Here is a 27,984-nt window from a genome sequence, read left to right on the forward strand (position 1 = left end):
TCTGGAGAAAATGATCTGCCTCAAGCATTAGATAATAATAAGAAACAAGGCACAATTAGGGCTACTTGGCCAAAGTGGTGCAAAGGTATGAAAAAAGGTTATTCTGGAATTATGAAGGAAAACAAAACCAAAATGTTCAGTTTTAGAATGTATGATTTTGAAGAGTGAAACTGAGAAGCTGGACGAGAAAATATTGTTTGAAAAGAAATGCATCCAAACTGGTGATTTTATGGTATTCTTGCTGCTGTTAAGAACATTCTTGATTTCTTGCATTGGCTTCTCCATCCATATTTAAAACAAATCCACAGACTTGTTTTGGGTTGGAATTTAATCCAACACCAATCTCATTTTAACTCCCCTCTCATTCTGAGCAACTGTACAATGTTGTACACTGACACATTCTGGACCACACCAACATGCTGGGGGCAATTCATTATAATTACTTAACTGATGAATCCTCACATCTTCAAGATGCGGGAGGCAACCAGAGCCAGAAATTTAATTTGTTAAAATTTAAATTAAAATTGTTAGAAGTTTCCTCACTCATCTCTTGGTTATTCACGGTCTTTCAATGAAGTTCATCACAAACTGCAAAGAGGTTTTTTTTTCTCCATAGCACTGAATAATCCTTCGATTTGAATTCACTTTAGTAGCTTATAGTTGTGTTATATTTTTATATTTTAGCACGTTTTATTTCAACTTCCATTTTTTAAATAATATATTGCAGTTGTTAATTACTTGACATAGGTTACTTGCAATACTTTTCTACCAAAGCTTCCTCTCAATCTTTCTTTATCAAGTTCAAGTTCAAGTGAGTTTATTATCATGTGTCCCTGTATAGGACAATGAAATTCTTGCTTTGCTTCAGCACACAGAACATAGTAGGCATTTACTACAAAACAGAAAAGTGTGACAATATACCATAATATAAATATATACACACATGAATAAATAAAGTGCAAATAACAGAAAATGGGTTATTAATAATCAGAGTTTTGTCCGGGCCAGGTTTGCTGTGGGGAAGTAGCTATTCCTGAACCTGGTTGATGCAGTCTTCAGGCTCCTGTACCTTCTACCTGAAGGTAACAGGGAGATGAGTGTGTGGCCAGGATAGTGTGGGTCTTTGATGATACTGCCAGCCTTTTTGAGGCAGCGACTGCGATAAATCCCCTCAATGGAAGGAAGGTCAGAGCCGATGATGGACTGGGCAGTGTTTACTACTTTTTGTAGTCTTTTCCTCTCCAGGGCGCTCAAATTGCCAAACCAAGCCACGATGCAACCGGTCAGCATGCTCTCTACTGTGCACCTGTAGAAGTTAGAGAGAGTCTTCCTTGACAAACCAACTCTCCGTAATCTTCTCAGGAAGTAGAGGCGCTGATGAGCTTTCTTAATAATTGTATTAATGTTCTCGGACCAGGAAAGATCTTCAGAGATGTGCACGTCCAAGAATTTGAAGCTCTTGACCCTTTCAATCATTGACCCGTTGATATAAATGGGTCTGTGGGTCCCCCTCCTATCCTTCCAAAGTCCACAATCAGTTCCTTGGTTTTGCTGGTGTTGAGGGCCAGGTTATTGCGCTGGCACCATATGGACAGTTGCTCGATCTCTCTTCTATACTCTGACTCATCCCCATCAGTGATACGCCCCACAACAGTGGTGTCATCAGCGAACTTGATGATGGAGTTCGCACTGTGACTGGCTACGCAGTCATGAGTATAGAGTGAGTACAGCAGGGGGCTGAGCACGCAGCCTTGAGGTGCTCCCGTGCTGATTGTTATCGAGGCTGACACATTTCCACCAATACGAACAGACTGTGGTCTGTGAATGCCGAAGTCGAGGATCCAATTGCAGAGGGATGCGCAGAGACCCAGTTCTGCGAGTTTGGTAACCAGCTTGGAGGGGATGATTGTGTTAAATGCCGAGCTGTAACCGATGAATAACAGCCTGACATATGAGTTTTTGTTGTCCAAGTGGTCCAGAGCGGAGTGGAGGGCCAGCGAGATCACATCCACCATTGATCTGTTGTGGCGGTAAGCGAACTGCAGTGGGTCCAGGTTTTTGTCGAGGTAGGAGTTGATTTGCTCCATGATCAACCTCTCAAAGCACTTCATCACCACCGGCGTTAGTGCCACTGGTCGATAGTCATTGAGGCACGTCACCTTACTCTTCTTGGGCACTGGTATAATTGATGCCCTTTTAAAGCAGGTGGGGACCTCAGACCTCAGAAGTGAGAGGTTGAAAATGTCAGTAAAAACTCCAGCCAGTTGGGCCGCACAGGTTTTTAGAACACGACCGGGTATACCATCGGGTCCAGGTGCTTTTCGGGGGATCACCCCTCTGAAGGATTTCCTGACGTCGGCCTCTGTGACTGAGACTGAAATGCCATCACAGCGAATGAGGGATCGGGAAGGCACATCAGTATTCTCCCTATCAAAGCGTGCGTAAAACGCATTGAGCTCGTCAGGGAGTGATGTTTCGCCGACATTCGAGCTGCCTCCTGATTTCGCCTTGTAGGAGGTGATTGCATTCAGGCCCCGCCACAGCTGCTGAACATCTGTCTCATCCTCCAGTTTGGAGCAGGAGTCCCTTTTGGCCTTTTTGATGGCCTTACCTAGGTCGTATCTGGACTTCATGTAGGCCACTGTAGCATTGGAAGTGAATGCCCTGTGTCTGGACTTCAGAAGAGTGCGGATCTCAAAGTTCATCCAAGGTTTCTGATTGGGAAACACTCGGAAGGTTTTTGTAGGGATGCAGTCCTCCACACATTTCTTTATGAAGTCTGTAACGACTGTGGCGTATTCGTTCAAGTCCGTTGCTGAGTCCTTGAACATTGCCCAGTCTACAGGCTCCAAACGGTCCTGGAGTTGTTCCCCTCCCCCCCCCCCCCCCCCCCCCCCCCCCCCCCGACAAGCACTGTACTGTCCTCACTTCTGGGGGTGCGCTCTTCAATTGCTGCCTGTAGGCAGGAAGAAACAGCACCGCGGTATGGTCGGATTTACCGAAGTGAGGGTGAGGGAAAGAACGATAGGCATTCTTGATGGCGGTGTAGCAGTGGTCGAGGGTGTTTGGTCCTCTGGTGCAGCAGGAGATATGTTGGTGGAAGTTAGGGAGTGATTTCTTTAGGTTTGCTTTATTGAAGTCCCCCGCAATGGTGGTAAATGCCTCAGGGTAAGACGTCTGGTGTTTGTTGACCACGGCGTGCAGCTCCTCCAGTGCCAGACGGACATCTGCCTGGGGTGGGATGTAGATCGCGGTCAGGATAACGGTGAATTCTCTTGGGAGGTAGAAGAGACGGCACTTCACCGCCAGATGTTCGAGGTGTGGAGAGCAGGAGTTGGACAGGACTGCCACGTCTGAGCACCACGCAGAGTTGACCATGAGGCAGACGCCCCCTCCTCTCCCTTTCCCAGATGCCAGGGTACGGTCCATACGGTGGATGGAGAACCCTTCAGGCTGGACCGAGTCTGGGGAGCTGGGGGTGAGCCATGTCTCTGTGAAACAGAACACAGAGCATTCCCTCAGCTCCCTTTGATAAAGCAGTATTGCCCTTAAGTCCTCCACTTTGTTTAAGGGACTGTACATTAGCCAGTAGGATAGTATGGAGAGGGGGCCGAAGTCCCCTGCGCTTCATTCTGACCTGCAGTCCTGCCCGTTGGCCACGTTTCCGGACACAATGGAGGCCTCCCCTTTGTTTCCAGGTACTGTACTTGCTGTACCTACTGTACCTGCTGTTTCTGCGAACCTGCGCTGGAACGGGGATTCCCTCACAGACGGCAGCTCCAGCTCCGTAACGAATGGGGGTTCCCTCAAAGTCGGCAGCTGCAGCTCCGTTGTTCCTGGAAGATCCAGCCCGTTGGCTCTGGGGGTCATCCTGGGATCTCCAGGTACCGTACCTGGGTTCCTCAGTCGGGTCGGGTGATTTCCAGCCAGCGTGGGAAAATTTAAAGTCCGGTCCAATATCATTGGGTATACATCAAAATATAATAAAACTGATAATCTTACACCCTAAGAACCAATGGTGCCAAATTTACAGATATTTTATGTTAATACCTTGACTCAATTTAATTCCATTTTAATTAATTACATGGTAGTATTACGTTGTTTTCGTTAACTCAATAAGTTATAAAAGACTGCAGGAACTGGAGGCTCTGGAGAGTTTAAAAGGAGTGTGGGAAACAGCGTCCCACATAGTTTAAATGGAACTGGGGAAATAGGTACTAACTGCTTTTGGAGGGAATGAATGAGATGCTGCCAGAGTGAATTTAAAGGAAGTGCAGAAAACAGGGCTTCAGTGAGTTTACAGAGAACAGAAGAAACAGATTCCTGGTGATTTTGTAGGGAATGTAGGAAGTGAGGCTCCAGTAAATTTGGTAGGACTGTGGAAAATGAGGTTCGGGTGAATTTGGGTGAGTGTGGGAAACAGCATTGTGAGCCAAATGCTGAACTGTTGGGATTTCTGAACAAACAATTTTATGCTACTTGTACTGCTGGGACCAATGTGTCCTTCCCCCATGAGCTCAATGTATTTTGTGCATTGTCAAAGGATCTGGTGCACTCATGCCTATGGTCACTGGAGCAGATGTGAGATCGGCCTTCCTAAAGTAAAGTAAAGTATCCTTTATTGTCATTCAGACATTTCAGTCTGAATGAAATTATATACATTGCAATCATAACATAGAGTAAAATAACAAAACACACAGTTAACACAGTTTAACATCCACCACAGTGAGTCTACCAGGCATCTCCTTGGAAGGTTAAAGCCCTTGTCTCTTCCCTCCTCGTTCTCCCTCTGCATTGAGGCGATCCAGGATTCCGATGTTGGGACCCTGCCGTGTGATGGTAAGTCCAACAGCCGCATCCGAGCTCCGCGAACGGGCTGGTTCAAACTCTGCGGCTCGGGGCGGTCGAAGCGGCCGAAGCTGCCGCCCTCCAGTCCAGCGGGAGCTCCGAAGAACCGATCACCAACCTGGGACCTGCAAGCTCCCGATGTTGTCATCCACTGGGCCTGCGACTGAGTCCACTGAGCCTGCGGCCGAGCCTCCGAAGTCGGGTCACAGCGCCTCCACAGCCCCGAAGTCGGCCAGCCTCGCGTTGGAAAGTCCTGGCTCTGCTTCCGGAGTCTCGAGGTCGGTCCCAGTTGGAGGCCACCAGCTCCGCGATTAGGCCTCAGCGCAGCCCCAGACGGGGGATATGACAAGACAAAGTTGCATCCCCCCCAAAGGAGGAGACTAAAATCAGTTTCTCTCACGCCCCCCACACATACACAACTAAAATAAACAAAATAAACTAAACAGGACAAAAAAAAAGAAAGACAGACGGACTGCAGGTGAGCCACAGCTGCTTGGGCTGCGCCGCTACTTCCGGAATGTGAGTGAACCTGCAGAAAGGAATAGGCCTGGTCAACCTCGTAATTTAGATCTGTGTGGGCTAGCTGGCAGGATTCACGGACATTTAAATCTCTCCCAACTCCATTCTGTGTTTCTCACCTGCCTTACGAAGATCACTATCTTAATGAATACAATGCAGTATAATGTCCACCATCAGAAAGTGCTGTAAAAAGCTAGTCAAGATCCACATTAACTCCAGCCTCCCAAACAGTTTTGATCCACAACTGTTTGGCAATTGTTGCAACAGGTACATGGCAGATGCCATCAACCTGGTCTTACATTCATCATTGGAACACTTGATAACAAGAACACCCACTTAATAACATCCTATTTATTGACTATGGCTCCACCTTCAGCACTATAATCCTAACCAAATTCATGTCTGCACTCCTGGACCTAGGTGTAAGCACCCCCCTCTGCAATTGGATCCTTGACTTCCTGACTCATAGACCACAGTCAGAGCCCTGCTGGAATGTGTTCTCAGCATCTTTGTATGATTCCTACACTCCCGGCTGTGTGGCCAAATTTACTCTTAACTCCATTTACAAGTTTTCAGGACAGACTGTTGTAGAGGGAGGGACCTTGACAATGACTACTGGAGAGAGTTAGGGAGCATTGTATCAATAGTAATCTCTCTCTCTCCGCGTCCCAGGTAGCATCAATATTGACAAGTGGAGATGGTCAAAAGCTACAAGTTCCTTGGTGTAAATATCATCAACAATTTGTCCAAACCAACTACTATGGCCCAAAAAGTACATTTATGCCTCTTCTTCCTCAGAAGACTAAAGAAGTTTGGCGTGTCTCCAACGACTTACCAACATCTTGTGCACAGTAGAAAGAATCCTATCAGGATGCATAAGAACTCCCCTGGATGGCCCTCTACCTTCTTTAGTCCTTTTCATTTCCAACTGCTGGCGGGCCATCAAACGCCTCAACATTTCCACTACTCCTTGCTTACTCTTGCACGCTCTTCATCTCCTCAATGACTTCTGTTTCCCAGGCCCCCACTCCCTCATCTTTACTATGGATGTCCAGTCACTCTGCACCTCCATCCCCCAGTAGGATGGTCTTAAAGCCTTCCGTTTCTTCCTTGACCGAAGAACCAACCAATTTCTGTCTACAATACTCTCCTTTGTCTCCTCCCACTTCCTCCAAATCTAAGGCGCAGCTATGGACACATGCATGGGCCCCAGCTATGCCTGCCTCTTAGTTGGGTATGTCGAACAATCACTGTTCCAGCGATACACTGGCCCAATCCCCGAACTTTACCCCTGCTACATTGACGACTGCATTGGTGCTACCTCCTGCACCTATGCAGAATTCACTGACTTCATCAACTTCACCACCAATTTCCATCCGGCACTCAAATTCACTTGAACAATCTCTGACATCTCCCTACCGTTTCTAAATCTCACCGTCTCCATCACAGGAAACAGACTATTGACCGACACCTACTACAAACCATCTGACCCATATCTATCTGGGCTACACTTCATCCCACCTTACTTCCTGTAAAGACTCTATCCCCTACTCCCAATTCCTCCATCTACGCTGCATCTGTGCCCAAGATGAAGTTTTCCATATCAGGGCTTCGGAAATGTCCTCATTCTTTAGGTAACGGGGGTTCCCCACTTCCACTACAGATGAGGCTCTCACTAGGGTCTCCTCAATATCCTGCAGCTCTGCTCTTGCTCCCCCTCCCTCCCCATTTGTAACAAGGACAGAGCCCCCTTGTCCTCACCTTCCACCCCATGAGCCGTCACATCTTCTATATTACTAAAAGTCTGTTCTTGACCGGTTTTGGCCATCTGTGCTGCGATTTCCGAGAGAACGCTGCCACCTACGGCCGTCATTTTTGGCCACCTTGCTCGGAGCCCCCCTCCGCCACATGTGTGCTGAGGATTTTTCCCGTCGATTAAAAATGAGAGATATTAATGTTTTTACGAAATTCCTCATTCTCTCTGCTGGCCCCCCTGGCGGCAGAGGGGAGGGACTATAAAACCAGGAAGTGGTGTGCCACACAATCTCTTCAAGATGGAGGAAGGCAGAGGGTCATGTTTCTCTGAGCTGTGAATAACACTGAACACATGTCTACCACATATGTAAGTGCCCTTAGTGGTTCTAAAATGCTTGCAGAATGTGTCTATTGGTTCTAAAGCTTTCAAAAAAGTGTCTATTGGTTCTAAAGCTTTCAAAAAATGTCTATTGGTTCTAAAGCTTGCAAAAAGTGTCTCTATTGGTTCTAAAGCTTGCAAACAATGTCTATTGGTTCTAAAGCTTGCAAAAAAAGGTGTCTATTGGTTCTAAAGCTTGCAAAAAAATGTCTATTGGTTCTAAAGCTTGCAAAAAGTGTCTATTGGTTCTAAAGCTTGCAAAAAATGTCTATTGGTTCTAAAGCTTGCAAAAAGTGTCTATTGGTTCTAAAGCTTGCAAAAAAATGTCTATTGGTTCTAAAGCTTGCAAAACGTGTCTATTGGTTCTAAAGCTTGCAAAAAATGTGTCTATTGGTTCTAAAGCTTGCAAAAAGTGTCTCTATTGGTTCTAAAGCTTGCAAAAAATGTCTATTGGTTCTAAAGTAAAGCTTGCAAAAAAGTGTCTATTGGTTCTAAAGCTTGCAAAAAAATGTGTCTATTGGTTCTAAAGCTTGCAAACAAATGTCTATTGGTTCTAAAGCTTGCAAAAAAATGTCTATTGGTTCTAAAGCTTGCAAAAAATGTCTATTGGTTCTAAAGCTTGCAAAAAGTGTCTCTATTGGTTCTAAAGCATGCAAAAAATGTCTATTGGTTCTAAAGCTTGCAAAAAAATGTCTATTGGTTCTAAAGCTTGCAAAAAATGTCTATTGGTTCTAAAGCTTCAAAAAAATGTCTATTGGTTCTAAAAAAAAATGTCTATTGGTTCCAAAGCTTGCAAAAAAAGTGTCTCTATTGGTTATAAAGCTTGCAAAAAATGTATTTTGGTTCTAAAGCTTGCAAAAGAAATGGCTATTGGTTCTAAAATGCTTGGCTTGGCTTGAGTGTGTCTTGAAATTGAAAGGCACTACTTACTGCAAATGGTGGCATGAGCTGAAAGGCACTACTTACTGCAAATGGGGGGCATGGGTGCATTGGCTTGAAGTTGAAAGGCACTACTTGCTGCAAATTGTGGCTTGAAGTTGAAAGGCACTACTTACTACAAATGGTGGCATGAAATAGAAAGGCACTACTTACTGCAAATGGTGGCTTGGGTGCTTGGGCTTGCAGTTGAAAGGCACTACTTACTGCAAATGGTGGCTTGGGTGCTTTGGCTTGCAGTTGAAAGGCATTACTTACTGCAAATGGTGGCATGAAGTTGAAAGGCACTACTTACGGCAGATGGTGGCTTGGGAGCTTTGAAGTTGAAAGGCATTACTTCCTGCAAATGGTGACATGAAGTTGAAAAGCACTACTTACTGCAAATGGAGGCTTGGGAGCTTTGGCTTGAAGTTGAAAGGCACTATTACAGCAAATGGTGGCTTAGTTGCTTTGGCTTGAAGTTGAAAGGCACTACTTACTGCAAATGGTTGCTTGGGTGTGGCTTGGGTGGCTTGAAGTTATAATGAAAGACACCACTTACTGCAAATGGTGGTATGAAGTTGAAAGGCACTACTTACTGCAAATTGTGGCTTGGTTGCTTTGGCTTGAAGTTGAAAGGCACTACTTACTGCAAATGGTGGCGGGGGTGTGGCTTGAAGTTGAAAGGCACTACTCACTGCAGATGGTGGCTTGGGTGCGATTGCTTGAAGTTAAAAGGCACTACTTGCTGCAAATTGTGGCTTGAAGTTGAAAGGCACTACTTACTGCAAATGGCGGCATGAGGTTGCTAGGCACTACTTACTGCAAATGGTAGCTTGGGTGCATTGGCTTGAAGTTGAAAGGCACTATTTACTGCTAATGGTAGCATGAAGTTGAAAGGCACTATTACTGCAAATTGTGGCTTGGTTGCTTTGGCTTGGTTGAAAGGCACTACATGTTGCAAATGGTGGCTTGGGTGTGGCTTGGGTGTGGTTTGAAGGTGAAAGGCACTACTTACTGCAAATGGTGGCTTGGGTGCTTTGGCTTTAAGTTGAAAGGCACTGCAAATGGTGGCATGAATTTGAAAGGCACTAACTGCAAGTGGTGGCTTGGTTGCTTTGGCTTGAAGTTGAAAGGCACCTCTTACTGTTAATGGTGGCTTGGGTGTGGTTTGAAGTTGAAAGGCACTACTTACTGCAAATGGTGGCTTGGATGCAATGGCTTGAAGTTAAAAGGCATTACTTACTGCAAATGGTGGCTTGGGTGCATTGGCTTGAAGTTGAAAGGCACCACTTACAGCAAATGGTGGCATGAAGTTGAAAGGCACTACTTACTGCAAATGGTGGCTTGGGTGATTTGGCTTGAAGTTAAAAGGCACTACTGTAAATGCACTTACTTCCTGTTTGCACTGTATATTGATTTTAGATAAAACGCTACCACTTACGGCTGTGATTTTTGGCCATCTTACTCGGTCCCCCTCCGCTGAGCAGGTGCAGAGAATTCTTCCCATCAATTAAAAATAAAAGTGTTATTAGTTTTTAAATAAAATGTTGAGAATCTCTCTCCTGTCAATCACTCCATGAAAGCCACACCTTTTCCGGTGGGGGGAGGGATTATAAAACCCGGAAATGTGGGTGTGGCTCAGTCTCTGCAAGATGGAGGAGGGAGAGGTCTCGACTAGCTGTCTTTAGTGGCTTTGCACTCTACTTCAAATGGTATGAAACTGCACTTGAACTTGGTGGCCTTGCACCCTACTAGAAGTGGTAAGAAACTGCACTTGAATTTGTTGGCCTTATACCCTGCTTGAAATAGAATTTCAAGGATTAGCCGTGAGTCAACTACCAGCCCACCAGCCGTGAGTGAGTGAGTTGCCAGCACAACAGGCTTGATTGACTGAGACGCCAGCCCAAGAATCCATTTGGCGCACAATTTGCATACTAGCCCTCTGGAAACCAGTCCCTTCAGCCCACAACACCCATACTAGCGCTCCAGAAAGCCCCCCCCCCCCCCCCCAACTGGCCACCAATATTAGAATTGGTCGAGAGGTGGAATATTGTGTTGGATGACCTGTGTGATGCTGGGACCCAATGGGTCCCACTTAGTCTAGTACAGAATATAATCACTACTGGCCACATCTTCCCATCTCCACCCTTTTCTGCTTTCTGCAGAGACCGTTCCTTCCGAAACTCTCTGGTCAACTAGTCCCAACCCCCTCTCCAGGTACTTTCCCCTGCAACCGCAGGAGATGCAAAACCTGTCCCTTTACCTCCCCCCCTCGAATACATCCGAAGACACAAACAGTCTTTCCAGGTGAGGCAGAGGTTCACTTGCACCTTCTCCAACCTCATCTACTATATCCGCTGTTCCAGGTGTCAACCTCTCTGTATCGGCAAGACCATGCACAGGCTCGGCGATTGTTTCGCTGAACACCTCCGCTCAGTCCGTCTTAACTTTCCCAGTTGCTCAGCACTTCAACTCCTCCTCCCATTCCCGATCTGACCTTTCTGTCCTGGGCCTCCTTTGTCAGAGTGAGGCCCAGTGCAAATTGGAGGAACAGCACCTGATATTTCGCTTCAAATGTTTGCACCCCAGCGGTATGAACATTGACTTCTCTAACTTCAAATAGACCTTGCTTTCCCTCTATTCCCCCCCCCCCCCCCCCCTTCCCAGTTCTCCCACCAGTCTTACTGTCTCCGACTACATTCTATCTTTGACCCGCCCACTCTCCTGACATCAGTCTGAAGAAGGGTCTTGACCCGAAATGGCGTCAAGTTGGGAAAAGGGGAAGTACAACGGGATCTGGGGGTCCTTGTTCATCAGTCTATGAAAGTAAGCAGGTACACAAAAAAATGCTGGAGAAATTCAGCGGGTGCAGCAGCATCTATGGAGCGAAGGAAATAGGCAACCTTTTGGGCTGAAATCCTTCTTCAGACTGATGGGGGGTGGTGGGGAGAAAAAAGGATGTGGAGGATCCCGAGGGCTGAGCGATGGGAGGAGACAGCCCAAGGGTTGGGGATGGGGAGGAGACAGCAAGGGTTAACAAAATTGGGAGAATTCAATGTTCATGCCCGCAGGATGCAGACTCCCCAAGTGGAATATGAGGTGCTGTTCCTCCAATTTCCGGTGTTGCTCGCTCTGGTCATGGAGGAGACCCAGGACAGAGAGGTCGGATGAGGAATGGTAGGGGGAGTTGAAGTGCTGAGCCACCGGGAGGTCAGCTTGGTTATTGTGGACCGAGTGGAGGTGTTCGGCGAAGCGATCGCCCAGCCTCCGCTTGGTCTCACTGATGTAGATCAGCTGACATCTAGAGCAGCGGATGCAATAGATGAGGTTGGAGGAGATGCAGGTGAACCTCTGTCGCACTTGGAACGACTGTTTGAGTCGAGGGGGGAGGTAAAGGGACAAGTGTTGCATCTCTTGCAACATCTCTTGCAAAGTAAGCATGCAGGTACAGCAGGCAGTGAAGAAAGCGAATGGCAGGTTGGCCTTTATAACAAGCGGAATTGAATTTAGGATCAAAGAGGTCCTTCTGCAGTTGTACAGAGCCCTAGTGAGACCACACCTGGAGTATTGTGTGCAGTTTTAGTCCCCAAATTTGAGGAAGGACATTCTTGCTATTGAGGCAGAGCAGCGTAGGTTTACAAGGTTAATTCCCGAGATGGCTGGTCTGTCATATGCTGAGAGCAGCTGGGCTTGTACACTCTGGAGTTTAGAAGGATGAGAGGGAATCTCATTCAAACGTATAAGATTGTTAAGGGTTTGGACACGCTAGAGGCCGGAAACATGTTCCCGATGTTGGGGGAGACCAGAACCATGGGCCACAGTTTTAGAATAAGTAGTAAGCCATTTAGAACGGAGACGAGGAAACACTTTTTCTCACAGAAAGTGGTGAGTGTGGAATTCTCTGCCTCAGAGGGTGGTGGAGGCCGGTTCTCTGGATGTTTTCAAGAGAGAGCTAGATAGGGCTCTTAAAAATAGCGGAGTCAGGGGATATAGGGAGAAGGCAAGAATGGGATACTGATTGGGGATGATCAGCCATGATCATATTGAATGGCGATGCTGGCTCGAAGGGCTGAATGGCCTACTCCTGCACCTATTATCTATTGTCTATTGAAACGTCACCCATCCTTCTCTCCAGAGATGCTGCCTGCCCCGCTGAGTTACTCCGGCATTTTGTGTCTAACAGAATGCATCTTGGCTTGGTTTGGTAACACCTTTTCCAAGACTGCAAGAAATTGCATAGAGTTGTGAATGTAGCCCGGTCCATCACACAAACTTACATCCCTGCTTTCTCATTGACTCCACCTACAACTCGCGCTGCCTCAGGAAAGTAAGTAACAGAATCAAGGACCATTTTCACCTCAAACATTCTCTCTTCTCTCCTCTTCTGTTGGACAGAAAATGCTAAAACTTGAAAGCATGCACAACCAAATTCAGGAATATTTTTTCCTCACTGCTATTAGACCATCGAACAGTCCTCTCATAAGCTGGGAGGGGTGGGAGATTGCAACCTTCAAGTGGTCCACCCTGTTTCAACGTATGCAATCAATCTGGCGTGCACAAACAGAAGATCAAACGGAACAAGTTGTCTTACAACTTTAGGCTGTGCACACCATATGCAAGAAGAAGATAAACTAGGATGTAGTTCTGATCTCCCAACCTACACTTTTAAAAATCTGCATTTCCTCTAGCTGTAATGTTATAACCCTGTAACATTGTATCCTGCACTGGTATTTTTCTCTTTGCACTACCTTTTGCACTTGTGAATTGCTTAATTATGCTTGTATATATTGTGATTTGACTGGATAACATGCAAAGTTTTTACTAAATCTCAGTCTCAGTGACAATAATAAACCAACGATAATCAATATTTTTCAGGCCTGTAAAATAGTCTCTATAAAAGTAAAAAATCGTCCTTCAACCCAGAAATGCTCTGAACTCTCACCATTTTCTTTTCTCTGGATTACCTCTGCCTTGAGACACAAGAAATCTTATAATATACAGGAAAATAAATTTGAATCTCATTGTACAATGACCCGATTTATTGAAAATTGGCAATTGCTATTCAGATAATTGGCCTCAATAGCTTTTTCATGATTAAGTATCTGGATTTTCTATTTAAATAATTTTTTTCTAATTATAAATACCTGTGTCATTTAGCACGTCACAAAATAGCATTAATTACCGAGTGGATTTTCTTTGGACAGGACAATCAAGATCCCCGACTCCGAGGACGGTCTTGGATTTCAGATTCGAGGATTTGGTCCATCAGTTGTCCATGCTATTGGCAGAGGTAACAAGATTTTTTGCCAGACAAGTTTAACACCAGCTACTTACATGCACCTGGCTAACAGCTGGACCCTGGGGTGGATTATCTCAGTTACTGTTTTAAACCGGCCTCATTGTGCACTGGTGTGTACTTTTTGCAATGGATCGCACTGAATGTTTCACTTCAAATGTTGTACTAATGTAACTTGTAATTTATGTTCCATGGATGTACTGTCTCAACCCACATATTTATTGGTCATTAAATTTTCAATGGTGAATAGTGAATATCATGAATAATGAAAGGCTTGGATAGAATCGATGTGGAGAGGATGTTTCCACTAGTGGGATAGTCTCGGACTAGAGGTCAGAGCCTCAGAATTAAAGGATGTTCTTTTATGAAGGAGATGAGGAGCAATTTATTTTCTCAAAATGTGGTGAAACTGTGGAATTCTTTGCAACAGAAGGCTGTGGAGGCAAAGTCAGTGGATATATTTAAGTCAGAGATAGATAGATTCTTGATTAGTACGGGTGTCAGAGATTATGGGGAGAAGGCAGGAGAATGGGGTTAGGAGGGAGAGATGGATCAGCCATGACTGAATGGCAGAGCCGACTTGATGGGTCGATTGGCCTAATTCTATACCTATCACATGATCTTCAAAGACAAATTATAATTTCAAAAGCACTGAACACTCCACATGTAAGCTTATTTCTTTCAAAAGATGTGTCACTTTAACCATGTTACATATTTTCACATAATGAATGTTTATTAACAAGAAAAACAGAAGTTGCTTTTAGGAAGCTCCTGGTAGCATATGGCCATTGCTGGTAAGTCCGATTTAAGCATTATTTGGCTGATGTTAGTTGCAGGAGACAATTTGGTCGACTGGACTGATACTGGGTGGGCTTTGCAAGCAGAGTACCTCATGACCATTTTTCTGCAAATTTCAATTGACTCGGGGTTCACTGAAGACACGCCTCCCAGCAATCTGTTCCAAGGCTGGGTTTGAGGGCAAGATATCCATTGGCCATGGCACATTTGTGCTAGAATTATAGTTGGGGGTTGGGTGAAAGTAAAGCATTTAATGCTAATTGCATTTGGGGGACGGGATGGTGTGGAGTAACATAGGAATATTGAGAGACATCTTGGATCTTTGTTGTGGTGGTCAGTGGTGGGTGTGGGTGTCGAGAGCTGGCGTTGAGGTTTGGGACCAAATGGCATACATGAGGAATGTAGGTTGTTGTTCAAATTCATCATTGAAAATCATACTGGATTGTTGAGGCAGTTGGCAGGATTTGGGAAGAGTGGAAGATCGTGGTTGGGTCTGCTGGCAAGATTGTGGTATTGGCAGATGAAATGTTATGACATGATTCTTGAATGATTGTGACATTATGTGGAGGGGATATTTGGATATTGGGATTAGGTAAATAAAGGTCTTAACTGACTGCGTTGTGGGTCCATTCCAGTGTTAGGAAGATCAGTTTTTCCGGCATAGGAATGGACCCAAACTCCAGTATGGTGGGAATTCCCCGCAATGGTTACTTCAAACACAATCTGGTCCGAGTTCCTTTGCCATGGTCCAAACAGATATTGAATACAAATTAATGTTATTGGGTAAGCTATTGATGTGGAAATTGTGTTAGCTGCCGTCAAGTGCTTTATTGAATTTATGACTTGAAGCTCAATGAACTGGAAGTAGGAATATTTTCAATTCGCTCTCATTAAAGAAACAATTTTTAATTACAGAATGCAGGAAGAAAACTAACAGTGTTAGGCAATTGAATTTCGAGGCTTTTATGTGTTATTCTTTATGAGAAACTGAAAAAAAAACTTTGTGGAGGAGAGATAAAAAATTTAGGTTGAATTCAAATTTCTCATCCTGGAATATTTTGACGAGGGAAGATTGTTCCCAACTAAGTCATGACTGAGATGATTAAGGAAGATGGTGTTCTCTCCCCAAAGTTTCTTGACAGACTATTTGAAACCTGTCCTTTTGAAATCTCCAGTATTATTCTGGCCTATATTATTTTCTCTAACAGTTTGAATGAATACCTGATAACCCTGGAAGAATACTGGTCAATCTTCTTTGCACCCTCTCAAAAGCCTCCACATCCTTCCTGCAATGGCTGATCAGATCTGTACACAAAACTCCAAAAGTTCTATTTGGCTGGAACATAACTGGGAGCACCAGTGAAGTGAACTATGAAATGCTGCTGGAGGGACAGGAGTTGCTGAAGAGCATTAATGGGACTGCTTCCATTTGGTGGACTGGGCCACATTCAAGAATTTTGTTAGTGGACCCGATGAGTATGTTACAGCCATTACCAAACTCATGCAGAAATGTGTGGATGAGTTGATATGTGCGAATCAATTCCTGCGTCAGAAATGACTTAGATCCACTTCAATTTGCTTTTCTTCAAAAACAGATTCACATCAGATTCTAATCTCACGTTTCCCTTTCCCCCCCCTGACTCTCAGTCTGAAGAAGGGTCTCAACCCGAAACGTCACCTATTCTTTTTCTCCATCGATGCTGCCTGACCTGCTGAGTTATTCCAGCTTTTTGTGTATATCATTGGCTCTCCACTCAGCCCTGGGCCATCTGGATAATCAAAATACATTCTGCTGTTGGATCGACTATATTTCAGTATTCAACACAAAATCTCTTCGAACCACATTACCAAGCTCCAAGACCTGGACCTCTGTATCTCCCTTTGCAACTGGTGCCCCCCTGAGTCAATACTTTGTAGAACCACCTTTCGCTGCAATTACAGCTGCAAGTCTTTTGGGACTGAAGAGACTGAAATTTTTGCCCATTCTTCTTTGCAAAATAGCTCAAGCCCAATCAGATTGGATGGAGACCGTCTGTGAACAGCAATTTTCAAGTCTTGCCAGAGATTCTCAATTGGATTTAGGTCTGGACTTTGACTGGGCCATTCTAACACATGAATATGCTTTGATCTAAACCATTCCATTGTAGCTCTGACTGTATGTTTAGGGTCGTTGTCCTGCTGGAAGGTGAACCTCCACCCCAGTCTCAAGTCTTTTGCAGACTCTAACAGGTTTTCTTCCAAGATTGCCCTGTATTTGGCTCCATCCATCTTCCCATCAACTCTTACCAGCTTCCCTGTCCCTGCTGAAGAAAAGCATCCCCACAGCATGATGCTGCCACCACCATGTTTCACAGTGGGGATGGTGTGTTCAGGGTGATGTGCAATGTTAGTTTTCCACCACACATAGCGTTTTGCATTTAGGCCAAAAACTTCAATTTTGGTCTCATCTGACCAGAGCACCTTCCTCCACATGTTTGCTGTGTCCCCCAAATGGCTTGTGGCAAACTGCAAACGGGACTTCTTATGGCTTTTTTTCAACAATGGCTTTCTTCTTGCCACTCTTCCATAAAGGCCTGATTTGTGGAGTGCACGACTAATAGTTGTCCTGTGGACAGATTCTCCCACCTGAGCTGTGGATCTCTGCAGCTCCTCCAGAGTTACCATGGCTGCTTCTCTGATCAATGCTCTCCTTGCCCGGCCTGTCAGTTTAGGTGGACGGCCATGTCTTGGTAGGTTTGCAGTTGTGCCATACTCTTTCCATTTTCGGATGATGGATTGAACAGTGCTCCATGAGGTGTTCAAAGCTTGGGATATTTTTTATAACCTAACCCTGCTTTAAACGTCTCCACAACTTTATCCCTGACCTGTCTGGTGTGTTCCTTGGGCTTCATGATGCTGTTTGTTCACTAATGTTCTCTAACAAACCTCTGAGGCCTTTACAGAACAGCTGTATTTATACTGAGATTAGATTACACACAAGTGGACTCTATTTACTAATTAGGTGACTTCTGAAGGCAATTGGTTGCACTGGATTTTATTTAGGGGTATCAGAGTAAAGGGGGCTGAATACTTTTGCACGCCACACTTTTCAGTTTTTTATTTGTAAAAAAATTTGAAAACCATGTATCATTTTCCTTCCACTTCACAATTATGCACCGCTTTGTGTTGGTCTATCACATAAAATCCCAATAAAATACATTTACGTTTGTGGTTGTAACGTGACAAAATGTGGAAAAGTTCAAGGGATATGAAAACTTTTGCAAGCCACTGTATGTTTGGGTAGCTTACAACCCAGCGTTATGAATATTGATTTCTCTAACTTAAAGTAACCCTTGAATCTCCTCTCTCTCCGACCCTCCCGTTATGCTCATCATCTTACTAATTTCACAGTTGTCTTGTTAAATATCACTGTATATCTCATTGACACCTACTCCACAGCCAACCACAGACCATTGTGGGCTCCACCTCTCCTCAATCATTGGTGCTTTTTGCGAAACTTTCATTGTTTTTTTTCTTTGTCTCTCTATATTACCATCTATATGTCTGATTTCCATTTCTCCTGCCGACTCTCTTTCTGAAGAAGAGTTTCAATCTGAAACATCACCTATTCCTTTTCTCTGGAGATGCTGCCTGACCCGCTGAGTTGCTCCAGCCTTTTGTGTCTATTGTCAGATTTTATTGGTGGGTTGGCGATGGAAAGAGTTAGCAGCTTCAAATTCCTGGACATAAAGATATTGGATGACCTTTCCTGAGCCTAGTACATAGATAGAATCATAAAGAAGGTTTTGCCAGCATGTCTACTTTCTCAGAAGTTTAAACAGATTTGTCAAATCACCAACCTTCCTCGGAAACACAAACTTTCTCAGCAGCACGGTAAAAAGTACTGGCATTTTAAACACACAGGTATGCAAGAGTCTTCAGGAAGTAGTGACTCTGCTCAATCCATCTCAAGCACAGCCCATTCCACCATTGAATAATCTACACGAGGAGCTGCCTCAAGAAGGCGGCATCTATTATCAAGGATCCCTACCATCTGAGCTGGCTTCGAGCGGGAGGTACAGATGCCTGGGAAAGCTGCCTACCTACAACCATCGAGTTCTTGCCACCTGCTCAACCCCTTAATCCTACCTTTATCACCTCTTGCACTATCATGTTTTCTAATTGAATTTTGCATGTATTGTCTTGTTTTTGCAGTCTTTTTCTTTTCACTGTCTTGTAGAATATATGTGTAACATATGTAATTTGTATATCTTTTATGTTTTTGTGTATTGGCTCAGTCAATATGCCTGTGATGCTGCTGTAAGTAGATTTTTATTGTACCTGTACATATGTACGTGCATATGACCATAAATTTAAATAGACTTGACAAAGCCATGTTGGCCATCCCTGATTATCCCTGCCTTTCCAAATGGACATGTATCATATTCTATGGGATTTTCTCCTGACATTTCCTACCACTCATTGGCCTGTAGTTACCCAACTCATCATTACTGCCGGTCTTTAATATAAAACCAACATTAGTTATCCACTGGTAGACACAAAATGCTGGAGTAACTCAGCGGGACAGGCATCCAGCATTCTTCTCATACCTCAACTGTGCTCTGTGTTAACAAAGATGCAAAGATCTCCGGGGCCCCAACAGTCTACTTCCTTGCTTCCCATAGCAACCCGTGTTCGATATAATCAGGTTATAAACATGATTATCAGATTAACTTGGGGATTTGCTGATCATTATGTCTTGCATGAAAAATAACACCATCAACTTCTTAATAAATCTCGAACATCATTGCGATCATTATTAATGTTCCTTTCTATTATCTCAATCTACATAGGATTTTTGTAATCTTGTGTATATTTCTCCAGAATTTCTACTTTATCCGTTTAATGCAACCTGGTGTTTCAGTGCTTCCTTGTGAATTCGATGCCAGTAGCCTTATTGCTTACATTTGCTAATGAAAATGCTAGAGTGGAATATGGTAATATATCCAAGATGGTAATATATGGTAATATATATAAGAATATGGTAATATATATAAGCTATTTGTTCTACCATTGATATAAATGGTGCATACATTTTTAATTAACCAGTCCATTGTATTGGACTGTATTTAACTTGGGCATTATTGCCATTTTATTATTGATGAAATAATGAGGCTTAAACTTGCATAATATTGCATTATCCACCACTAATGCACAAAATAACAAAATTGATATTGTACTTTAAGTTTTCTGATGGTCTTTTTATGTGACGTAGGAACTGTGGCAGCGGGAGCTGGTCTGCACCCTGGCCAATGCATCATCAAAGTAAATGGGATCAACGTAAACAAAGAGAGTCATGCAAGTGTGATAGCACATGTCACAGCATGTCGGAAATACAAGCGCCCTTCACAGGTAAACACTCGACTTTTTGGACAGTTAGGTTTGAAGTTACTGAAAATTAAACTTTTGTGCATTTAACATAGGATTTCTTTATCAATAAAAAGGAGGGTTCACAAAGTGGCAAGGGCTGGTGGTACGTACATATCCAGAGGACTCGGAGGTTTTAGAGTCTAACACACAAAAAAAGACTAAAGTCCACAAGAAGTGAGAAAATTGAATTTGAGAAAAAACATTTTGTTTCTGTGGTTACCTAAATAGGAAGAAGGTGGGTATGTAATTGCGGGATCGCTAGAGACCAAGACTGGTGAATTAAGAAGAGGAGACAAAAAACAGCAGATATAATAAATCAATTTAATTGCATCAGTTTTCACCATGGATGATGCTGCAAATATCCCTGAGATAACAGGTGGGCTAATTTCAAATAAATTCCAGGAAGGCACTAGCAAATTGAAAACACCATACCAGATTCACTTGTACAAAAAGGGAATAATGCAGAAGATTGGGTAAATAAATGCCATTTGTATAAATGCTAGTTAATTTAATGCCTACAACTGGCAAGATGTTAGAGACCATAATCATTCTTGATTTGTACAGGTGTCAGAGGTTATGGGGAGAAGGCAGGAGAATGGGGTTAGGAGGGAGGGATAAATCAGCCATGATTGAATGGCGTAGACGTAATGGGCCAAATGGCCTAATTCCACTCCTATTCCTAATGACCTTATGACTTTATCACCATAAACAAAGAGGAAATAACTAATTGTTTAGAAACATGGACATAATCAAACCCAGTCAACATGATTTTATGGAAGGTACAACCACATTTGACAAAATTGGTTGAATTCTGAAGAAGGGACCTGACACGAAACGTCACCTGTCCATGTTCTCCAGAGAAGCTGCCTAACCTGAAAAGTTATCTCAACACTTTCGTTCTTTTGACAATGTGACAGGCAGTTGATTGAGTGTAAAACTATGAGTGTAGCGTATTTAGATTTCCAAAATGTATTAGTCAAGGTCTTGCATAAATCCATTATTTAAGCTTGGGCGTAAATTAAGAATCTAGGTTAATGGAGGAAGTGTATTTGCATAGATTGAAAACTCGTTGTTGCATGGAAATCTCAGAGCTGGACTAATGGGTTATTTTCAGACTGGAAGGATATAACTGATGGAGTAACCCAGGGATCAGTTCTTGGCCCTCATCTGTTTATGATTTATATTAATGACCTCGAGGAGAGAATAAAACTTGGTTTGCATGTTTGTTGATGATGCAAGAATAGGTGGAAGGACATTCTGTGATTTGCAAATTATGGTTCTGCAATGAGTGAATGGAAGATTGTGTGACTATGCAAAAACCTGGCAAATGGAGTCTAATGTGGGTAAATTGTGAGGCCATGCAACAGGGTGAAAGGATTAAAAGGCTGATTATTATTTAAACAAAGAGAAATTACAATTGAATCACATGGCATTGGGGGTTCAGTATTGATGTGGATAAAGAACTGGCTGGCAAACAGGAAGCAAAGAGTAGGAGTAAACGGGTCCTTTTCACAATGGCAGGCAGTGAATAGTGGGGTACCACAAGGCTCAGTGCTGGGACCCCAGCTATTTACAATATATATTAATGATCTGGATGAGGGCATTGAAGGCAATATCTCCAAGTTTGCGGATGACACTAAGCTGGGGGGCAGTGTTAGCTGTGAGGAGGATGCTAGGAGACTGCAAGGTGACTTGGATAGGCTGGGTGAGTGGGCAAATGTTTGGCAGATGCAGTATAATGTGGATAAATGTGAGGTTATCCATTTTGGTGGCAAAAACGGGAAAGCAGACTATTATCTAAATGGTGGCCGAGTGGGAAAGGGGGAGATGCAGCGAGACCTGGGTGTCATGGTACACCAGTCATTGAAGGTAGGCATGCAGGTGCAGCAGGCAGTAAAGAAAGCGAATGGTATGTTAGCTTTCATTGCAAAAGGATTTGAGTATAGGAGCAGGGAGGTTCTACTGCAGTTGTACAGGGTCTTGGTGAGACCACACCTGGAGTATTGCATACAGTTTTGGTCTCCAACTCTGAGGAAGGACATTATTGCCATAGAGGGAGTGCAGAGACGGTTCACCAGACTGATTCCTGGGATGTCAGGACTGTCTTATGAAGAAAGACTGGATAGACTTGGTTTATACTCTCTAGAATTTAGGAGATTGAGAGGGGATCTTATAGAAACTTACAAAATTCTTAAGGGGTTGGACAGGCTAGATGCAGGAAGATTGTTCCCGATGTTAGGGAAGTCCAGGACAAGGGGTCACAGCTTAAGGATAAGGGGGAAATCTTTAAAACCGAGATGAGAAGAACGTTTTTCACACAGAGAGTGGTGAATCTCTGGAACTCTCTGCCACAGAGGGTAGTTGAGGCCAGTTCATTGGCTATATTTAAGAGGGAGTTAGATGTGGCCCTTGTGGCTAAGGGGATCAGGGGGTATGGAGAGAAGGCAGGTACGGGATACTGAGTTGGGTGATCAGCCATGATCATATTGAATGGCGGTGCAGGCTCGAAGGACCGAATGGCCTACTCCTGCACCTAATTTCTATGTTTCTATGTTCTATGAATGAAGTTCAGAGGGATTTGGGTGTTCATGTGCAGGCATGTCTAACAAGAGGTTAAGAAGTCATACAGCATGTTGGCTACTATTGGAGTTAAATAATGGGGACGTTTTATTACATTTATGGAAGGTAAAGCATATTTGACAAAGTTGGTTGAAGTCTGAAGAAGGGTCCCCACTTGATACAGAAGACTGGAGGCAAAATCAGTGGATATATTTAAGGCATAGATAGATTGATTCTTGAAAGTACGGGTGCCAGAGGTTATGTGGAGACAGCAGAAGAATGGGGCTCGGAGGGAGAGATAGATCATTAATGGTTACTATCTAATGGATGCATTGCATCTAACAAGCCTGTCGCCACAATCACATCAAAGGTCAATGCAACAAGCACTCAGAACAGCATCAACTGCAGGTTTCCATCAATTATCATAAGATCATTAGAGATTGGAGCAGAATTAGGCCATTTGGCCCATCGTCTACTCTGCCATTCAATCTGTTCTGACTTTGTTATCTGTATGCAGTTTGCACAACTCTGAATCTGTGTTGGAATGTCTTTGACTTGCATGACATTGAGCTTTTGTTAGAGCATAGCAACATAAGATACGTCAATCTAACATGGCAATCTAGCACAGATTCAGAGTTGTGCAAACTGCACACAGACAACAAATTCAGAACAGATTGAATGATTGAATGGCAGAGTAGACTTAGAAACATAGAAAATAGGTGCAGGAGTAGGCCATTCGGCCCTTTGAGCCTGCACCGCCATTCAATATGATCATGGCTGATCATCCAACTCGGTATCCTGTACCTGCCTTCTCTCCATATCCCCTGATCCCACAAGTGCCACATCTAACCCTCTTAAATATAGCCAATGAACTGGCCTCAACTATCTTCTGTGGCAGAGAATTGCAGAGATTCACTGCTCTCTGTGTGAAAAATGTTTTTCGCATCTCGGTCCTAAAAGATTTCCCCCTTATCCTAAACTTGATGGGCCAAATGGCCTAATTCTGCTCCAATCTCTAATGATCTTATGATAATTGATGGAAACTTGCAGTTGATGCTGTTCTGAGTGCTTGAGGCATTAAGTTTTGATGTGATTGTGGTGACAGGCTTGTTAGATGCAATGCATCCATTAGATAGTAACCATTAAGACAAGAAATTCTAATTTGGTTGAGGAGCTAATGGAACAAATGTCTTTGACTTGCATTACATTGAGCTTTTGTTAGAGCATAGTAACATAAGATACGTCAATCTAACGTAGCTATCTAGCACAGATTCAGAGTTGTGCAAACTGCACACAGACAACAGTCGGAACAGAATTTGGTTTACTGTGCTGCCAGTGTACCATGATGGTGTAGCAAGCAATCCACTTATCACTCCACTTCCATACACTTCCATACCATTCATTTAAAAACTGTGGTTAAAATTTCTCCACTTTCCTCCCTTTTCAAAAAAATTCAACAGCTTTTATGAATGACACATTACCATTGTAATATGTTTAGGGATTAAGATATACTAAGAGATCCATCTTGAAATTATTCAGCACCTATTATTCAGTGGTGAAATTAATTTTACCCATATAATATCTTTTGTTTTGGTCATGCAGCAAGACTCTATTCAATGGGTATATAATAATGCTGAGAGTGGTCAGGAGGATCTTCAGAAATTCTGTTCAAAGGGGCCAGCTTCAGGAGGAAGTAATGCTGATGTGCAAGATGGTTTTAATGAAGGTAAGCCGCTGTTACATGTTAATGAAAATGAAACGGAGAATACCAGAGATGCACAGCAGGTTAGGCCGTATTTATGAAGTCAGAGTTTCAGAAAATTGACTTCATTAGAATGTTAATACTCTTACTATGTCAGAAGCTGCATGACATGCTGAATATTTCCAGCATTCTGTTCTTGTATCAGATTTCAAACACCTGTAACTTTGTAGATGAGACGTTATCAAAGGTTAATACTGTATTCACACACATGATTTTAGAGTACTGCCTTTTATCGTCCTTTCAAATTATTTCATCGCAACCTTGCAACCTATTTAAAGTTTCTATTGCATCAACTTAATGACATTATTTCCCAATGTATTGATTTTGTAATTAAATGATTACAAAATAATTGAGTAATGCAAGAATGTCTTGCCTGAAGACTGCAGGATTTGAGGATTTTCACTTGTTCAAATGGGTTTAAATCTACATCGGGATGCATGTCAACAATATAGGATATTATGAGCCAGTGGTCTAGATCAGTCTTTTAGTCCATGGGGCAATATCTGCAGCAAATGTATTGGAATACCTTCAAGGTTTCAAGGTCAGTTTATTGTCACTTGTACCAATTAAGGTACAGTGAAATTTGAATTACCATACAGCCATACTAAGTGAAAAGGAACAAGACACACAGCCACATTAAATAAAATTTAACATAAACATCCACACTAGCGGCTCCCCACATTCCTCGCTGTGATGGAAGGTAATAATGTCCATTCTTCTCCCACTTTATTCTTCTGCGGTCAGGGCTGTCGAACCATCCACAGTCTGGGCCATCAAAGCTCTCGCAGGCGGCGATCTGAAACCCACGCGTCAGGGTGATCGGAACTCCCTCGTCGGGACGGTTGAAACTCTCCACGGCTTGGTGCGCCCGAATCGGTCCCCCCTAAACTTTATCTCCGGAAATAAAACCTACATTCTCTCCACCTCCGTTGCAAATCTCCAGACATTGCACATTTGACGTCCCATTTATAATTCCTAGCCACTCCCAAAATATCTAGAAGCCATCTCATAATCTTTTCTTTTACTTTTTCGCTCCCTGGAAACTTTTACTGCCTACTTTTCCTATGATATCTTCTCCGAAAATCCGGACTACAATTTTCAAACGCCTCCGTGTTTTCTCCACTGCATTCTCCATCTCTTCCTGTTACCTCTCCTCTACTTCAATTTCAACTGGAATGAAATCTCTCTACTCATGAGGAATCGTTCTCCATCAACATTCTCAATACATTCCCTTGTTCCTGATTTTGATGAATTCTCTGTAGCACAGGGTTCTCCGTAGCAAAGTATCATTGCCAGGCAAGAGACAGAGTTAAACAATTCAAACAAGTTCCTGTTGTAAAGTTCTGCAAATATATTGCAATCTTGCCTTTCTCGAGCTGCTAGGCTGTTTGCCCATTTCATCCTACAATTAATGCTAAGTCCATTGTATTTGCAACATAAACTACATTGGCATAACCATTATGTAACTAAAATATATGAAGTGCCTTTTGGTTGTAAATTGAAGGGTTGAAACTGGTTAGTGCCCGTATGTAACTTACCTGTAACTTATCTTAAGATCCACATTTAGTGCGGAAATAATACAATCTAGATTTCCATATAATATAAATGGATGTGAAACATTGTTTGAATGCTTCCAATGCTGTCATACGTATGATATTGGGATTACACCTAAATTATACATCTGATTTAATTGTGTTCATTTTCCCTTTTCTAATAACTATTTTCACTTGTATTTAATGAAGAGATCAGAGAATTAATTATGAGTTTGCTTTTGGCCTTTCTTGTTAGTTTTAGAAACATAGAAACATAGAAAATAGGTGCCGGAGGAGGCCATTCGGCCCTTCGAGCCAGCACCGCCATTCATTGTGATCATGGCTGATCGTCCCCTATCAATAACCCATACCTGCCTTCTCCCCATATCCCTTGACACCACTAGACCCTAGAGCTCTATCTTACTCTCGCTTAAATCCACCCAGTGACTTGGCCTCCACTGCCCTCTGTGGCAGGGAATTCCATAAATTCACAACTCTCTGGGTGAAAACGTTTTTCTCATCTCAGTCTTAAATGTCCTCCCATTTTTTTTCTAAGACTGTGGCCCCTGGTTCTGGACTTGCCGCACATTGGGAAACTTTTTCCTGCATCTAGCTTGTCCAGTCCTTTTATAATTTTATATGTTTCTATAAGATCCCCCTCATCCTTCTAAACTCCAGTGAATACAAGCCTAGTCTTTTCAATCTTTCCTCGTATGACTGTCCCACCATCCCAGGGATCAATATCGTGAACCTACGCTGCACTGCCTCAATCAGAAGGCTGTCCTTCCTCAAATTAGGAGACCAAAACTGTACACAATACTCCGGATGTGGTCTCACCAGAGCCCTATACAACTGCAGAAGAACCTCTTTACTGCTATACTGAAATCGTCTTATGAAGGCCAACATTCCATTAGCTTTCTTCACTGCCTGCTGTACCTGTAAGCCAACTTTCAGTGACAAGGATGCCCAGATCACGCTGCGCCTCCCCCTTACCTAACCTAACCTCATTGAGATAATAATCTGCCCCCCTTGTTTTTGCCATCAAAGTGGATAGCCTCTCATTTATCTATATTATACTGCATCTGCCTGCAACTGCCCACTCACTCAACCTGTCCAGGTCACCCTGCAACCTCCTAACATCCTCTTCACAGTTCACACTGCCACCCAACTTTGTGTCATCCGCAAACTTGCTAGTGTTGCTCCTAACTCCCTCTTCCAAATCATTAATATATATGGTAAACAGTTGCGGCCCCAACACTGAGCCTTGCGGCACTCCACTCGCCACTGCCTGTCATTCTGAAAAGGACCCGTTCACTCCTACTCTTTGCTTCCAGTCTGCCAACCAATTTTCTATCCATCTCAACACCCTACCCCCAATACCATGTGCTCTAATTTTAGTCACCAGTCTCCCGTGTGGGACTTTATCAAAGGCTTTCTGAAAGTCTAACACTACATCCACTGGCACCCCTTCGTCCATTTTACTTATCACACCCTCAAACAATTCCAGAAGATTAGTCAAGCATGATTTCCCTTTCATAAATCCATGTTGACTTGCACTAAGCCTTTTACTGCTATCCAAATGCCCCATTATTACCTCTTTTATTTTATTAGATTAGATAGATTAGATTAGATAGCCTTTATTGTCAGTTATGCCAGTATTACTAACATGCCTGACTCTTGAAACTAATAATCGATCTGTCTGCTGTTCTTACTGACAGAAACACATTTCTATGTGATGTTCACCATATTAATTACTGTAGATTATATGTTTAGAATGGTTTTATCTTGAAGTAAATGGATGTCAGGATAACACTATTTCCTTGTCCCCAGATGTCTTTGATAAATTTAATACAATGGCTTTAATTGATGGGAAGAAGGATCATGTGAGCCTGACAGTAGATAATGTTCACTTGGACTATGGTGTGGTGTATGAATATGACAGCACTGCTGGTACAAAGTGCCATGTTTTGGAGAAAATGAGTGAACCCAAGGGATTTTTCAATTTGACTGCAAAGGTATGATTCAAAAACAAATGAAGAATCAGTGTATAAACTTCTGTTTTTTAAGTTTAACTTTTTCTTTCCTCATCAAATGACTTGAAGGCCTCATTAAAAGAGGCCAGCCTGGCAATGTAGCTGCTTGTAACAGAATTCCCGACATATCCTGGCAGAAGAAGCCCTTTGATAGGCAAGCTCTCAGTGGGAAAGTG

At 43.2% G+C, this 27,984-nt stretch overlaps 1 protein-coding gene across 1 annotated transcript in view; it reads left to right on the plus strand.

Moving 5' to 3' along the window:
* The window catches only part of prex2 (phosphatidylinositol-3,4,5-trisphosphate-dependent Rac exchange factor 2), a 317,095-nt gene that overhangs the window by 124,052 nt on the left and 165,059 nt on the right, over positions 1-27,984 (plus strand). The window contains exons 19-22 of the mRNA XM_055634430.1: positions 13,624-13,709; positions 19,768-19,904; positions 24,084-24,207; positions 27,606-27,790. Coding sequence (XP_055490405.1) covers positions 13,624-13,709; positions 19,768-19,904; positions 24,084-24,207; positions 27,606-27,790 — 532 coding nt within the window. The remainder of the gene's footprint in view (positions 1-13,623; positions 13,710-19,767; positions 19,905-24,083; positions 24,208-27,605; positions 27,791-27,984) is intronic.

This window comes from Leucoraja erinacea, chromosome 4 (genome assembly GCF_028641065.1).
Source record: "Leucoraja erinacea ecotype New England chromosome 4, Leri_hhj_1, whole genome shotgun sequence".
Taxonomy (NCBI): Eukaryota; Metazoa; Chordata; class Chondrichthyes; order Rajiformes; family Rajidae; genus Leucoraja; species Leucoraja erinaceus.